The 16781-nt window shown below is 41.9% G+C and overlaps 1 protein-coding gene across 1 annotated transcript in view; it reads left to right on the plus strand.

Annotated features, from left to right (window-relative positions):
- PLCL2 (phospholipase C like 2) overlaps positions 1-16781 on the plus strand; it is a 190596-nt gene that overhangs the window by 101136 nt on the left and 72679 nt on the right. The window contains exon 2 of the mRNA XM_044252517.1: positions 14230-16716. Coding sequence (XP_044108452.1) covers positions 14230-16716 — 2487 coding nt within the window. The remainder of the gene's footprint in view (positions 1-14229; positions 16717-16781) is intronic.

Genomic DNA, 16781 nt, shown 5'->3' on the forward strand with positions numbered 1-16781 from the left:
GTAAGAAACGGCTCTAAGGACTAGGTCACCATGCCCAAAGGTACACATGGCTATCTGTCCACTGGCTCAAGGCAGGACTAACCACACCTCACAAACACCTAGACGTGGGTTCCTGGCCTGGGCAGGATGGGCTCTTACACTGGACAAGGTGAGGCGTGCAAGTTGGAAGTGTCCAGACAGGCTAAACTGCCAGCCTGCGAGCCTGCCAGTTGGCCCGGGAATATCTCTGTAGCTGAGATTAGACTTTGGTTATACCTGACTCTGCAGTGCCTGGCACTTGGCGACAATTTAACACATGGTTAATAAGGTCACTTTCAAACAGGGTGACCAAATATTTCAGTTTGCCCAGGACCACCCTGGTTTTTGTGGCACATTTATTACTAATTCCCACTTTCACTCCCAGAAGTGTCCCAGTTAGATGTCCTTCTACCTTGTGGGAATAGAATCCACCATTTGCTGGTGGTCTGTGGGTGCTGGGGGCCTGTGTTTTTGCCTTCTTGTCAGAGGCTTCTGTTGGGATACAGCTTCATTCCCCAGTGCTCTCTCCCCAGAAGTCTTCCCTGGGAGAAGCTTGGGCCTTAGCGAGTCAGTCAGAGTTGCATAATTGGCTGGAGGGTCAGCTTTGACACTCTCAGAATTTTTTTTTAATTTTTTTAAAAAAATTTATTTATTTATTTGACAGACAGAGATCACAAGTAGGCAGAGAGGCAGGCAGAGAGAGAGCAGGGGGAGGCAGGCTACCTGCTGAGCAGAGAGCCCGATGTGGGGCTCGATGCCAGGACCCTGAAATCACGACCCAAGCCAAAGGCAGAGGCTTAACCCACTGAGCCATCCAGGTGCCCCAACACTCTCAGAATTTAAAGCAGTGTTTAGAGGTATAGTATGTAAAGCAGCCTGATTCCTGGAATAAGGACAGCACCGGGCTTGGTAAGGGCTTTTGGTGATTGGTTTGCAAATAGATTCGGAATTAGTCCTTGTTGTCCACTCCTAGGTAACTTTAATGAAATACAATACAATATAGTTAAATGTGGTATTTTAAGTTTACATTTTGTAGTTGATACTCTGGTTTCTCTTCAGATTGCATAAATCTTTTGCCTTTTACTTTATTCAGTTGACCCTTGAGCAACATGGAGGTAGGGCCATTAAACACCTCCCCCCGCTCCCCCCACTCCCCCCGCAGCCCTGCACAGTCAAAAATCCTCATATAACTCTAGACTCTTCCCAAACTTCACTAATAGCTTACTCTTGACCTTATTAGTAACATATAGACAGTCATATATTTTGTATGTTACATGTATTATATACTGTATTTTTACAATAAAGTAAGCTAGAGAAAAGAAAATGTTATTAAGAAGTCAAAAGGGGGAGAAATACATTTACAGTACTGTGCTGTAGAAAGATCCGTGTATAAGGGGACCTGCGCAGTTTAAACCCATGTTGTTCAAAGGTCAACTGTCATACCTTACCTTTGTAGAAAATCTAAGCATGCCTTAGAAGTGCCTGTATTTTGTCTTCCCACCAGTATCCTGAAACATAGGCGTGAAAAGCCTTTCTAGTTCCAACTCTCAAAACCCAAGTTTATGGGATGTACTTTTGTAGGATTGCCTGAGCTTCTTGATTTTATGTCCTATACAGAATGGGATAGAGACCCCTATTCACAGTGCGTTCTATGTTGTATTACTTAAAGCCTGAGCCAGGTGCGGGAAGCCCTCTGTAGAGCAAGTGTCATACCAGCTGTGGGGCATGACCTGTGCGCTGGGGACCTGTGTTCTCTCCATTGCCAAGTCTCACGGCACCAAGGGCTGGAAATGTGACATGGGATGGCACTGAAGCAGTTCAGTTGCTTTGGTCACTGGCTGCATAGACCGTCTGAGATGTATTAATGATGAGATCTTACTGGTTTTTAAAACTGCTTTTCATTTCATTTTGATGAGCTAATTAATCTGGAAGGGACTTGTGGTTTTAAAAGGGTATATGATGATGAAGGAAAATGGCAGAACCGGACCTTCTACAATCCAAATTGGCACTGCTCTGTTTTGCAGATGCTCTCAGCTAATCGTGCAAGGCTCATGGATTCCTGCCATGTCAGCATTGGCATTTTTATTGATTGCTTAACCCAAGCGGGGCTTTTAATTAAAAAAAAAAAAAGTCTTACTGTGGGCATGACATAAAGCATATGTATGTTTTTGCTGTAAATCAAGTAGATAAAAAGATGGTGAAGGTCTGTCTGTGCTACTTAGGCAGGTGTTTGCACGAGAAAATCTTTTATTTGAACCTCTTTTTGGAGGAAAGCAGTGGGTTTGGCTTTAATTTTAGGAATTGGCTTTAATTTCAAGAATTTCCAATAATTAAAAACATTGGACTGTAACAAGGTGTACTATAACTTTTGAGATAATTCTAAGTGTTTAAAAGTAATTTTAGAAGTGTGCAGGTTTCTATCTGGTGTTCAAAATAGTAATCTTTGAGTTCATTCACTCAGGGGGGGTTGATAAACTGTATAACATTTAAACATTATCTATCCTTTAGTTAAGTTTTATCAGACTGTTAAGGCGGAAGCAAAATAAATAGGTCCATAAACGGGCTGATGATTGTTAAAGTTGTAAAACAAATGAGGCTTTTTCCTTTGCTGACCTTTTAAAACAGGTGGTGAGTTGTATTCACACGCATAGGAAAAATGCGCATGATTATCAGTTCTGTACATATTTGTATTTTTTCTGTCTACGGCATGTGTTCCCAAGACTGGGAGGCCTTCTCAGAGGAGGTGCTGGCTCAGAGCCAGCCTCCTGGCCTGCTTCCCCTTCTCCTACTCCCAGGCCCCATGATTGACTTCAAACCTTACAGGCTCTTTCCTCTCTCATGCCTTTGCATCTGCTGTTCCCTCTGATTAGCCTTCCCGTCTTCTTCCTCTTTCATCAGGATCCAGCTCTAAAGCCACCGTCTGGGGGAAGCTAATGACAGTCTTGTCTCTTGCTTTCCCAAAGGATTCTGCTCCTTCAGAGACGACATGTTTCCTTTCTCCTGCATCATTCATTTCCCTTCTTTACTGGGATGAATCCCTTCAGCCTTGAATACTGCTGTATGGTCTCCAGTCTGACTAAACACTCTCTCTCCCTCCCTCTAACTCCCTTCTTCATGGAGTTAACCACACTCACACTCTCTGCTCCTCACTTTCCTTTCAGTCCCCAGCCTCCCAGAATAACCCTTAATCTTCCCCTCTAATTAGACATCACAACACCACACAGCGTTTCATCGAGCCAGGAACTTGGCAGCTGCCTCAGACTCCTCCATTTCTCTTATGTGTGGCCTCCAGCCCATTGGCCAGTGTCATCAGCTCTGTCACTGACGTCCTGAAGCCATCCACTTCTCTCCGTATCTCCAGATCCGTATCCGTACCTTCTCTCCATATCTCTCCATATCTTGTCACCTCCATGGCTCCGGCTACCATAGTCCCATGTGTGGGATGCTGTAGTTGTCTCTCTGCTGTCTCCCTGCCTCAGCCCTTCCCCATCCTCATCCACTCCACTTGGCCTGTTTTAGAAGGGCAAATCAGACCACGGCACTCTCCTTCAAGGAGTTGCCCTTGGAATTAAATCCCGTGCCTTCCTGTAAAATTCTATCGGCTCTAGCCTCTACTTCCCTGTGGTTTCTTCTCCTTCCAGTCTCACCAGCTACCTACACGTCCGCTATGTTTTTCTCCTTTGTGTGCTGGAGTACTCAACGTCGCTTGGGCCTCAGCATCTTTGCACTGGTCATTCCTTCTTCCTGGAAAGCAGAGTGGAACAAGTGGTAGAGGCCAGACTCACCAGAAGTTAGGGCGTTTGAGGGATCCATCCCGAGGCTGTCTGGATGAAGAGCAAGAAGCAAGGGAAGCCATGAAGCACCCACATCTGGGACCAGGCCTGGGAGGTCCACGAAGAAGGCCTGCAGGGTTTTGATGGCCAAAGGCTGCCAGGCAGGGAACTGGTCTCCAAAGCTGCTGAGCCACAGCACCTAGCTTGGGCTCATGGTTTAGCATGGCATTGGCCAGCTTGAGTATGCCAGGAAAAAAATATTAGAACTTCAGTTTCATTTTGTGACTGTTCTCCAACATACACAATCTGTTAGTAGCTACACACGTATTTAATAAACACACACACACACATCTCAGAGGCGTGCTCTGAAATAAGAGCACATGACCAGTATACAAAAAGCACTTCATTAAAACAATAAATGCTTTAAAATTGTTGTGAGAACCTCCCAAAAGAAAAGCCCAAAAGCAGATGGTTTCACTGGTGAACTCTAGCAGACATTTGAGGAAGAATTAACATAACTCTTCCTTTGTGTTTCTGTGGTATTAGTGGTAATGTCTCCTCTTCCCTTTCTGATTTGATGTATTTGAGTCCTCTCTCCCTTTTTCATGGTAAGTCTAGTTACAGGTTTGTCTATTTTGTTCACCTTAAAAAAAACAAAACAAAAACCCAAAAACAAAAAACTCCTGGTTTCACTGATCTTTCCCTTTGTCTTATTGGTCTCTCATTGATTTCCAGTCTGATCTTTGTTATTTCCTTCCTTCAAATAGTTTTTGGCTTAGGTTTGTTCTTTTTCTAGTTCTTTGAGGTATAAACTTAGGTTATTTGAGATTTTTCTTATTTCTTGATGTAGGCATTTATTGCTATGACCTCTTTCTTAAACAGTTCTTGTTGCATCCATGAGTTTTAGTGTGTTGTATTTCCATTTTCATTTGTCTCAAGGCTTTTTCATTTCTTCATTGACCTACTGGTGGTTCAGCAGCATTTTATTTTATCTCTATATACTTGTGAATTTCCAGATTTATTCACATGATTGATTTCTAGTTTCAGACCATGGTGGTCAGAAAAGTTGCTTGATTTCAGTCTTCTTAAATTTATTAAGATTTCTTTTATGACCTAACATATGATGTATTCTGAGAATGTTCCATCTGTGCTTGACAAGAATGTGGATCCTGTTGCCTTTGGATGGAAATTTCTGTATATATCTGCTAAATTCCTCTGGTCTACCATGTCAAAGGCCAGTGTCTCCTTATTGATTTTCTGTCTGGGTGATCTATCTGTTGATGTAAGTGGGGTATTAAAGTCCCCTATTATTACTGTATTGCTGTTTATTTCTCCATTCAGGTCTGTTAATATTTGCTTTATATATTTAGGTGCTCCTATGTCAGGTGCATATATTTACAAATGTCACATCCTTTTGTTGAGTTGACCCTCTGATCATTGAGATTACCAGTTTACCAGATTACCAGTTCATGAAAAGGGGCTACTGGCCAATACTGGTCACCATTGGTCCCGCCAGGGGCTATGGACTATAAGAGCCCATTCCCTCAAAAAGTTTCTGCTTGAGAGATAAGGCGAACCCACATAAAACAATTAGAGGACTGAAGAAGACTATAATTAAGTGTTAAATTATAGGGTAGAGACTTTAACTACTGTAAGAGTTTGGAGAAGAGATGGCATTGAGCGCTCAGCCTTGTGAATGGTTTGGAACTTAAAAATATTTTGTAGAAAGTGAACTTTCCCTTTTATTTGATTCATTCTCCACCCCCCTTGGGCTAATTGTTCACACACACTAATCTCATATGCAAATGAACGATTGGATTAAAAAAGGCCCCGGGAAGAAGTTTGTTTTGCCTATAAGATAAGATGGGAAATAATAAATAAGATGATTGCAGAGTAAATTATCTGTGAAGGAAATTCCCTTTTAAAGTTTAATTTTAAAATAATTGTGGAAATATAAAACTTCTGACTGAAAGAGCTACTGCCTCTTTCTTCTCTGTGGTGGGTGTGGTCCAAGACGGCAACTCTGCAGGTCTGCCTGCTTACAGGTCTCTGTGAGGCTTTCCTGTTTGGTTTTTTAAAGATTTTATTTTGAAGTAATCTCTATATCTAGCGTGAGGCTTGAACTCACAACTCCGAGATCAAGAGTTGTGTGCTGTACAAACTGAGCCAGCCAGGAGTCCCTGGAGCTTTCCTTCTGGGTCCTGACTAGCCCCACAGAGCCATCATTTCCCTCAGTACCACGTAGTGATGGATTTAAAGGTAAAAAGTGAGGAAAATATCCTTCTGTGGAAAGAAGGAAAATATCCTTCTATGCTATACCGAAATAATGAAGAACCAGCACAATGTAGGTGGAAAAATTGTGATTGAGAAGCTATTCTTAGAATGGATCATACTGGAGGCTAAGGTTATATACTACGTGATTCAACTTGCATGGCTTTTGAAATTCAGTATGATTTACCAAACAGTTATTAACAATTAAAGTTATGTAACCACATCTTGAAATAGCGCTGTAGTATAGGAAGTCAACCAGCTTTATGATGTGCTGAATAAGGAATTATCATATACACAGTTGGGAAACACTGACAGTTTTCACACCAGAGTGGGCCACTTAAGTACCATTATTATAGATCATAAATTAAAATTCATTAGCATCAATATTTTCACTGGAATGTAAAGTAGCACTTGCATAGTTTATAGGAGCTCAGTGCTCACCATTAAGTTTTTCATTACTGGAGAAAAACCGATGAATTTTATTGCAGTTTACATTGGACACAGATGTACATTATGGTTTTACAGATTTACTTCAAATAAATATTTCAGTGGTAGTGAAAGTGTTTGACCAAAAGAGTATTGTTATAAAAGTATCTATTCCATTATGGTCTCCTGATTTCATAATTAAAGATCCTATTTTTTTTTTCAAGGCAGGTGCAACCCATCACATCGAGTGAGCTCAAAGCTTTAACCTGACGTTGAAAACTTCATTTTATAGGACCTGGAAATGTGTTTTCTTTGCGCATAGTTATTTTGAACACTGTCGGAAATAATATAGGCGTATGAAGTAGAAGGGTCATCTGAATAATTCTGTTCAGAAAGTGCTTTGAGTGAAGTTGTTTCAGTATTTTTTAGACAAAAATATTATGGGGATCATTGCTTTGTATTTTTCTTTTTACATACAAATACCTACATGTGAGTTAAATTATAATTCTAACTAAATTGATGGGATTTTAAATTAACAAAAGAAAAATAAATAAAATTAACAAAAGACATTGAGAACTGATTTATTTATTTGTGCCCTATGAATGTGGGCATACAACCTACTGAAGAGGGCATCTGCCTCCTTTTGACAGTTTCCCAATATATCTTGGGCATCACATCCACTTGGTTGTGCTTAAAAGTCCCCCAGGAGCATTAACTGGTAGCCTCAGTGAAACACGACCCAGAGGGGAACTGTGTTCATTCTGTTCCTTCGGGAATGGGACTAACTTCCAACAAATCCTAAGTGATTAGAGTACTGCAATTGCACATTTATAATCGTGTTCTTTTTATTATTCTTTCATGAAGAAATAATTTCAGCCTGAAATGTATTTATTGAACAGCACCCCACGCAGAGTGTACAAAACTTCAGGCAGCATTTTGAGCACTTTCCAGCTGTGAACTCATTTATTATTATAACAACCCTATGAAGTAGATACTATAAATAACACATGGGGGGCACAGGTACTTTTTTAAGTCTCTGTTTTACAGGTGGAAAGCTGGAGGACTAAAGACTATGTAATGCTAGCTTGCCTCTTGGGGCTCATAGTATTTCTGTGGGTGATTCCTAAATTAGAATGTACATAAGCTATTGGATTATTTTGTTCCCCTTGGAATTAAGAAAACCTATTTTACAGCTATAAATAAGAACTCTTCCTATGACTGATTGGTTTTGCTGTTATTAGTGAAAATCTGTTCCTTATATCCATAAATTATGTGGTTTCCTTTTGTTTGCCTGTCTCTCAGTTTGTCATCTCTCTTTTGGATAGCCTTAAAATTTCCTTGACAGTCCTATAAAACATATACCCTTTGCCTTTAACGTGTAAGGCTGACTTTCTTTTTTAGGAAATGATAATCTTTTTCTTTGCCTTTTGAAGTTTACGTTAATAAGGTGCATGACTCTAAACCTCTTTGAGAAAGAGGGATGGGTTTGCGTATCACTTTAAGAATCCACTCAGTCTTTTGAGGTCTCTGAAACCCACCTGTGAGCCTTCAGAGACTGACCTCTAGGTTAGGGACGCCTTTGTGGCAGCACAGGAAAATTTAGGAACTGTAGTGCTTTAAAGGGGAATAACTTTTGAAAAAAATTCAGTACGTTTGCAAGCCTGGTCAAGTAGATGCCCTATGGCTAGATGTTAGTGGATCCCCTGTAATCCACTCCTGTTGTCATTGTTTTAAAGAGTGATTATTTTGAGAGAGAGAATGAGAACAAGGGGGGGTGGTGTGTGGAGGGAGAGAATCTTTTGAGCAGATTCCATGCTGAGCAAGGAGCCAGACGCTGGGCTCGATCCCATAACCCATGAGATCATGACCTGAGCTGAAACCAAGAATCAGACGTTAACCAACTGAGCCCACCTAGGTGTCCCTGAATTATTATTCTTATTTGTGTTCCTCTGTATATAACTTTAAGGTTTTTCTTTTTGTATTTGTTTTTGAACTATTTGACTGTGCGATGTCTAAGGGGTGTTTTGTGTGTGTGTGTGTGTGTGTGTGTGTCTCCTATAATATGGACTGAATGCTGGGCATCATGTTTCGTAAAGACTGAAGTAAATAACACGCTCAGAAATGAACATGCCTCTTCATCTTCTGGGTCATTAATGTTGGGGAAGTTGAGCAAGTCTAGTCAATAATTGCATGGGTTTTGTATTTTGAGGCACCATTGTTACCTTTATTGTACCACTGACTTTAAATTCCTCCCCCAGTGGGCAACAATAGCCTTGTGTTTAGCGTGGAGACTAGAGTCCCAGAGGTTTACTTTTTGTACCTGCTCTGCCCTTGGCTTTCATCCTCAGATGGCTGTGTGAAAAAGGAGTCTTTCTCCGTGTTCTTACCCTACCTCCATGGTGCACGGCTTGCTCCTTGGTGCCAGGGTTCTGGGAAAGTCAGGAGGAGTTTTTTGTCCTCCTAATCTAGTTTCAGTATTCGGCAGCCATATGCTCCTGTTCATCAGGGTGGAACCTCGTGGGCACACCTGCGCTGCTCCCCTTAGCAGCCACACTCGGCCAGTGTCTGTGTGGAGTTGGGGCTGGAGACAGTCTTCTGCTCTCTCTTGGTGGTAATAGAGTTCTGCTTTTATTGGTGCAGGCTCCTGAATCCAAGAGGTTCTTCTACCCTTTGGGGCAGTAGATCTTTGCCTGGCTGTAGAGAGAGATGGATTTTTCTTCTACCCCGACCCCAGTGGTGCTGGAGAAAGAGGGCTTGCTGCCCTTCCCTCAGTGGCTTAAGGCTTTTGCTTCAATATGAGAGGGTAGTTGGGGAAAGAGGCAGAGTTTCAATCTGCCCCCCCATGTCTGTGCCCTGGAGAGGGGCTCTCTCTCTTGTTCTCCCAGTTTTTCTCAGGAGCACCCATGAAGCAGACCTACAAATGTGTGCAAACTCTGCGTGTGTCTGGGGCTCCCTATTATTCTTCACTGATATCCTAGCCCACACTTGGCTTGTACGAATTCCTGAAAATCTTAGCTGACTTCTTATGTGTGCGGCTTCCTTGGTGACCTCTCTCTCTCCCATGCCCTGTCAAATGTGAAGCAGTTTCTGGGTCTTGTCTGTCCTTGGAAGGGCCTGTCACTCTCTGGAATGCAGCTCCTTTGGTTGCTTTGTGACCACTGTTCTCTGATGGATAGAAGAAAACTTACGATTTTATAGACAGTTTGGCTTTTTCTCATCCTGGTGGTAATGATGTTCTCTCTTGACTTTCCATATTCTGAGCTATCCTCTTGATGGCACCTGCTCACACACATGAGTTTCAATTCTCCTGTGGGTTCCCAAGCCAAAAGCTGATCTGCGGGTTCACAGACTCCTTGCCAAAGTTGGGCCAGGGTGAGCTCTGGGAATGCAGTAGAGGGCATCCTGGGAGAGGGAGGCCGTGAAGAGAGGAGTCTGTGGGCCAAGCAGCTCTCTGTTATATGCAGTAAAGGGAATTCCACGTGAGCGGGAAGCAACATTTGGCTGTATCTAGCTTTTCTTCAAGTTATTTTATTCTTTTCAGTTCATCTGATTGTACAAAATGACCTTCAAAGTGACCGATTTTCCTCCAGATCCTTTTTTTTTTTTTTTTTTTTTTTTTGCCGTCTTTGCTCATCTTGGAGAGCACATCAAAGTTCTAATGATGAATGAGAAACCTTGCAAGGTAGCTCTGATGTGCCCAGCGTGACTTCTTCCTTCAATTCAGCGTTCTTGTTACCGAGCTTAAGAAAGGCCGGGCCTTGCTGTGCTCCTTTAAGGGGCCTCAAGTTGCTTCTGGGGGCATCCTGTTTTCTTTTGTTAAGGATAGAAATTTCTTTAACCTGGTGTTTCTTAACTCTCTTTATTCCTAGGCCCCCTTCAGTTAACATAGAGATCTCAAGGTCTTTTTAAATGCTATTTCTAAACCAAATTAAATGACTTGACTCAAAACAAACCAGAAAGGCAAACGACTGCTTGGTTTTCATACTCCATCCCCTTCTTCCTTCTGATATGCCCCATCCCCAGCCCCCTCTGGAATCCCCACCCGTATCTAGAATTCAGCATTTCAGGGTTAATGTGGAGATGGGCTTTTCGAAAGCTGATTTTCCTTTAGACTGAACATTTGTTTCGTGTTTCTTCTCTTGGTGTTAATAAGTGCTGATAGAGTATCAGAAGTTTATATTCTCTTATATTTGTCACTGAGAAGCTTTAGATGGTGAGTGCTTAAAATGGAAGAACCAGCTTCAAAACATCACACTGTTTTTAGAAGCATTTTGAGACATCTTTATCTCAGCAGAAACTTACATCTTTTCCTCTGGTTTTAGGTGATTAGTTCATGTAAATTATATGAATCTTGTTTTCTGTAGATAAAAAGGCTATATAGGTAGCACCTTTCACTGTTAAATTTAAGCTAAGTAACATTAGGAGTGAATATAGGAAAGAGACTCCAGCTGTGGTGTTGATCAGCTTCTGAGTTTATGCAAGTACTGCAGACCCTTGAATGGCAAGGGTTTAAGCTGTACGGGTCACTTAGACATGGACTTTTTTTTCCAATAAATATAGTGAAGTGCTGTAAATGTATTTTCTGTTCTCGACGATTTTTTAAAAACATTTTCTGTAGCTTAGTTTATTGTAAGAATACAGCATGTAATACATAACATGCCAAGTATGTATTTATAAACTATGTGTTACCGGGAAGGCTATGGGTCAGTAGCAGGCTCTGAGTGGTTGAGTTTTAGAGAATCAGAAGTGATTAGCAGATTTTCAACTGTGTGAGGGTTGGGCACCCCTAACCCTCGAGTTGTTCAAGGGTGAGCTGTACTAGATCACGCCTGGGCTGAAAAGTGAAAGCCGAGTAGGTGTGGGATAAAGATTCTAGGAGTCAGGTCAACTGGGGACCTGGATCTCCTGCTATTTGAGCCTCAGTTGTTCCTCCCTCCCACACAGGGGCTTCTGTTCTTCTCTTCTCTTCCCCTGGGCCATGGGGGCTGGCCTGCCTTCACATCCACCTGCAGCTTCCAGCCAGTGGTTCAGGTTCATCCGGTGGTGAGACAAGCTCGCACATCCGTTCTCCTGTTTGGTCTCTAAGCAAGCACCCTGTTGGTATTTGCTAATAGCTTCATCTGTTGGAGAGGAAGGAGGCCGTGGTGTGCTCTGGAGAGGACAGGATGGTTCTGGATCACAGCAGACAAGGGGGAAGAGACAGGAAGATCTCTTGTAAGGGAAGTCCCTGCTGTCATTATATCAGCTTATGTTGGGGTGACCGTCATGTGCCTGTGTCTGCAATGAAGGATCAGAACTTACCAATCAAAACCTGGCTGGCTTGCAAAAAGCAGGGCAATGTTTTGAAAGCCTCAAGTGTAGTGGTTAAGCTCGTGTCTTACAAATGGGGGTGTGTGGACACATAAGTATGTTATTAGTGTGCTTTGTGATTTGGCTTTTTCTTCTTAGTAACAAAGAGAACTATGAATCTGAAATGTACCAATTGTAATACAATAGAAAGTAGTAGGTGAGTATTAATCAGTATGTTAAGATGGACAGAATGAAAGATTACGGTGTTGAGAAAATGCTGTATGTATTTTTAATGGATAAATGGGTAAGCAACTTCATTTATCTTTGTGACTTCTTTTTACTAGTGGCACTTTAGAGATATAATTTATAACGATTATAACATTCCCTTGCTTAATTAGTATGTTGTCTTTACTAAAGGTACATGTTTGTTTTTAAAGGTAAAGCAACCGTCGTTCTGAAAAATTGGAAATTTATACATTTGTTTCAGGCCCTTATGCATGGTTGATTACAAATTTAATTTCATGCCAACTCACTTAAATAGATAGAACACAGGCTATGCTTTAGGGGTTTGGAAGAGCTATGATACAATTCATCTTATGGATACAACTGCCACAGTTTTTATATCTTTTGCACTTTATTGTTCTGAGGATTCACTTGCAAAGAAATACTCTACCTTGTGGCTTTTATGTTGTATCTTGGCATTTAAAAAGCCTCTGTGGTTCATTTTGAAACTTTAAGGGAAATGATAACCATATGATTTAAAGTTTAGGTTTAATTACCTCCTGCAAATTGCTTTTGGAAGTATAGGTAGTCAAAAAGTAAGAGTGGTTTCAAATTTCGGATGCAGAGCCTGGTGTAATCACTCTCTGAAATGTAGAGATTTTACTCAAAATAGATTCTCTCCAAAGCAGAAAAGTTAGAATCGCCTTTGTCTAATATTCTTCATGCTCTTCTCTCCATTGCCACAAAAGTTATATAATCTCAACCTCCATGTCTACTCCCTGTGTGTGAATAGAATGACTTACTGGAAATTGATCAAAAATATCACATACTTCCTGAAAGGCAATTATCATGTTTTAGGTGAAAATTGTGAAAGATGCTTTGAGGTCATTTGAGCATTTTATAAAAAGGTAATAAAGGTGTCTGTACAGGGAAGGAACTTCAATACACACATAACTATGGCATCAGCTTCTTATGGTGGGCACCTGTGACACTGAGCAGGGAAGTTGAGGGCTGTGCCCTTGAAGATGCAGACTTCTTCAGAAACAGATGCTGCTTCAAGTGTTTCCCTTGATGGCGTTCACAACCTGGTGATGCTGCACATACTTAAGTGACATTGTTCTGAGCACTAGCCCTGTGCGTGGCAGCAGGCTTTAATAAATCCAGCTCTAGGGTGACAGAAGCACCCTCAGCTGTCCTCCCTCCCAGACTCAGCACAACTGCAGCCACAGAACCGTACATGTGCGATCTGGAGAACCGTGACTAATCGGAGACACTTAAGAGCCAGGAATTTTGGCTGGAATTTCAGTGTCTACTCATTTAACACACAGTTTAGTGGTCAGTATTTAGCTGTTTCGGGATTTTTGGTGTTTCCAGAAATAGCCCAGATATCTTAGTGAGTCCAAGTGGTCAGGAAGTGGTTTTCAAACTTCAGTGAGCCTTCCCTTCACCTAGAGTATTGCTTACAGTGCAAATTCCTGAGCACTACCCCCTAGAGATCTGATCCTATGAAGCTAGGAATCTGCATTTTAATCAGGTAAGCCAGGTGGTTCTGAGGCAAGTGGACAGGCCTTTGAGGAACACTAGTGTGGGAGATACATTCAGATGCAGAGTCCGCCTCGTGGGTGTATGAATACAGGCCCCACACTCAGTAAGGCCCTGTACTTGAATCAGTACTCTTCTGTCACCTTAAAATTCTTAACAATTTTTTTTTTTTTTTTGAGAGAGAGAGAGACGGGGGAGGGGCAGAGGGAGAGGAGAGAGAATCTTAAGCAGGCTCCGCACATTCAGTGCAGAGCCTAATGGGGGCTTGCCCTCATGACCCTTGATTGAGATCATGACCTGAGCTGAAATCAAGAGTCAGATGCTTAACTGACTGAGCCCCCAAGGGCCCCTAAAATGCTTAACAAGTTTTGAATAAGGAGTCCTGCATTTTCATTTTTCCCTGAGCCCTGCAAATTAAGCAGTCCATTCTCTGTACAGGATTTTATTTTGTATTACTGAAATTGTGTTTCTTGACACCCATGGGCTTGCAATTTTCAATAATGATTTTTTACCTGTTTATATTAGACTGCAAACTCTAGGCTGCTTCTAAGCTCTAGAAGTGATTGTCATTTATCATAGATCATTCAATAGGATTTTTTTGAAGAAATTAAATTTTTATTCCTAGTCTTGAACACAGAAACCCATGTTTATGTTATTCTTTTACACTTTTTTTTTTTTCCTCTCCCAGGATGGTACAAAACAGAAAAGAGAACGGAAGAAGACTGTGTCGTTTAGTAGCATGCCGACAGAGAAGAAGATCAGCAGTGCAAGCGATTGCATCAATTCAATGGTCGAGGGTTCCGAACTCAAAAAGGTTCGCTCCAACTCCAGGATTTACCATAGGTACTTTTTACTGGATGCTGACATGCAGAGCCTGAGGTGGGAACCATCTAAGAAGGATTCCGAGAAAGCCAAGATTGATATCAAATCCATCAAGGAAGTGAGAACAGGAAAAAATACAGACATATTCCGCAGCAATGGCATTTCTGACCAGATATCTGAAGATTGTGCATTTTCAGTCATATATGGAGAGAACTATGAGTCACTTGATTTGGTTGCCAATACTGCAGATGTTGCGAACATCTGGGTTACGGGACTGCGGTACCTAATTTCTTATGGAAAACATACACTTGATATGTTAGAAAGTAGCCAAGACAACATGAGGACTTCCTGGGTTTCACAAATGTTTAGTGAAATTGATGTAGATAACCTTGGACATATAACTCTGTGTAATGCTGTGCAGTGTATCAGAGACCTCAATCCTGGTTTAAAAACTAGCAAAATTGAGCTTAAGTTCAAAGAATTGCACAAATCCAAGGACAAAGCTGGTACTGAAGTCACAAAGGAAGAATTTGTGGAGGTTTTCCATGAGCTTTGTACCAGACCCGAAATTTATTTCCTTTTAGTTCAGTTTTCAAGCAATAAAGAATTTCTTGATACCAAGGACCTTATGATGTTTCTTGAGGCAGAGCAGGGTGTGGCACATATAAATGAGGAAATAAGCCTTGAAATTATTAGCAAATATGAGCCATCTAAAGAAGGTCAGGAAAAGGGCTGGCTTTCCATAGATGGGTTCACTAAGTACCTTATGTCCCCTGATTGTTATATATTTGATCCAGAACATAAGAAGGTCTGTCAAGATATGAAGCAACCTTTGTCTCATTACTTTATAAACTCATCTCATAATACATACTTAATAGAGGATCAGTTCCGAGGTCCCTCTGACATCACGGGATACATCCGAGCTCTTAAAATGGGTTGCCGGAGTGTTGAACTGGATGTGTGGGATGGGCCAGATAATGAACCTGTAATTTACACGGGCCACACCATGACCTCTCAGATAGTCTTCCGCAGCGTCATTGATATTATTAACAAGTATGCATTCTTTGCTTCAGAGTACCCTCTTATTTTGTGTTTAGAAAATCACTGTTCTATTAAACAGCAGAAGGTAATGGTTCAGCACATGAAGAAGATTTTAGGGGACAAACTCTATACAACATCGCCCAATGTGGAGGAATCTTACCTACCATCCCCAGATGTCCTGAAAGGGAGGATACTAATTAAAGCAAAGAAGCTGTCCTCAAACTGCCCTGGTGTTGAAGGGGATGTTACCGATGAAGATGAAGGGGCAGAAATGTCTCAGAGGATGGGCAAAGAGAATGTGGAGCAGCCCAACAATGTGCCTGTGAAGCGATTTCAGCTCTGTAAAGAACTATCTGAGCTGGTGAGCATCTGTAAGTCCGTTCAGTTCAAAGAATTTCAGGTATCATTTCAGGTTCAGAAGTACTGGGAGGTCTGTTCGTTTAACGAAGTGCTTGCCAGCAAATATGCCAATGAAAACCCTGGGGACTTTGTGAATTACAACAAACGTTTTCTTGCCAGGGTTTTCCCCAGCCCAATGAGAATTGACTCCAGTAATATGAACCCTCAAGATTTTTGGAAGTGTGGCTGTCAGATCGTAGCCATGAACTTTCAGACCCCAGGCCTGATGATGGACCTGAATATTGGCTGGTTTCGGCAGAACGGAAACTGCGGCTACGTCCTCCGGCCGGCCATCATGAGGGAAGAGGTTTCTTTCTTCAGTGCCAACACGAAGGACTCCGTGCCAGGAGTCTCACCGCAGCTTCTTCACATTAAGATCATCAGCGGGCAGAACTTTCCCAAACCCAAAGGATCAGGTGCCAAAGGGGATGTGGTGGATCCTTACGTCTATGTGGAGATTCACGGAATCCCTGCCGACTGTGCAGAACAAAGGACAAAAACCGTGCACCAGAATGGAGATGCTCCCATTTTTGATGAAAGCTTCGAATTTCAGATCAACCTACCTGAACTGGCCATGGTGCGCTTTGTAGTACTGGATGATGACTACATTGGGGATGAGTTCATTGGCCAGTACACAATTCCCTTTGAATGTTTACAGACAGGCTACCGCCACGTCCCCCTGCAGTCCTTGACTGGAGAGGTCCTTGCGCATGCCTCTTTGTTTGTCCACGTGGCTATTACTAACCGAAGAGGAGGAGGGAAACCTCATAAAAGGGGCCTTTCTGTGAGAAAAGGGAAGAAATCCAGGGAATATGCGTCTTTAAGAACACTGTGGATTAAAACTGTGGACGAGGTGTTCAAGAATGCCCAGCCCCCTATCCGGGATGCCACAGATCTGAGAGAGAACATGCAGGTATGATCTTGGGTTTAAGTATTTCCTTAATGGCTTTTCTTCACAGTGCTCACTCTGCACCGTCC

The sequence above is a fragment of the Neovison vison genome, chromosome 6 (genome assembly GCF_020171115.1).
Source record: "Neovison vison isolate M4711 chromosome 6, ASM_NN_V1, whole genome shotgun sequence".
NCBI lineage: Eukaryota > Metazoa > Chordata > Mammalia > Carnivora > Mustelidae > Neogale > Neogale vison.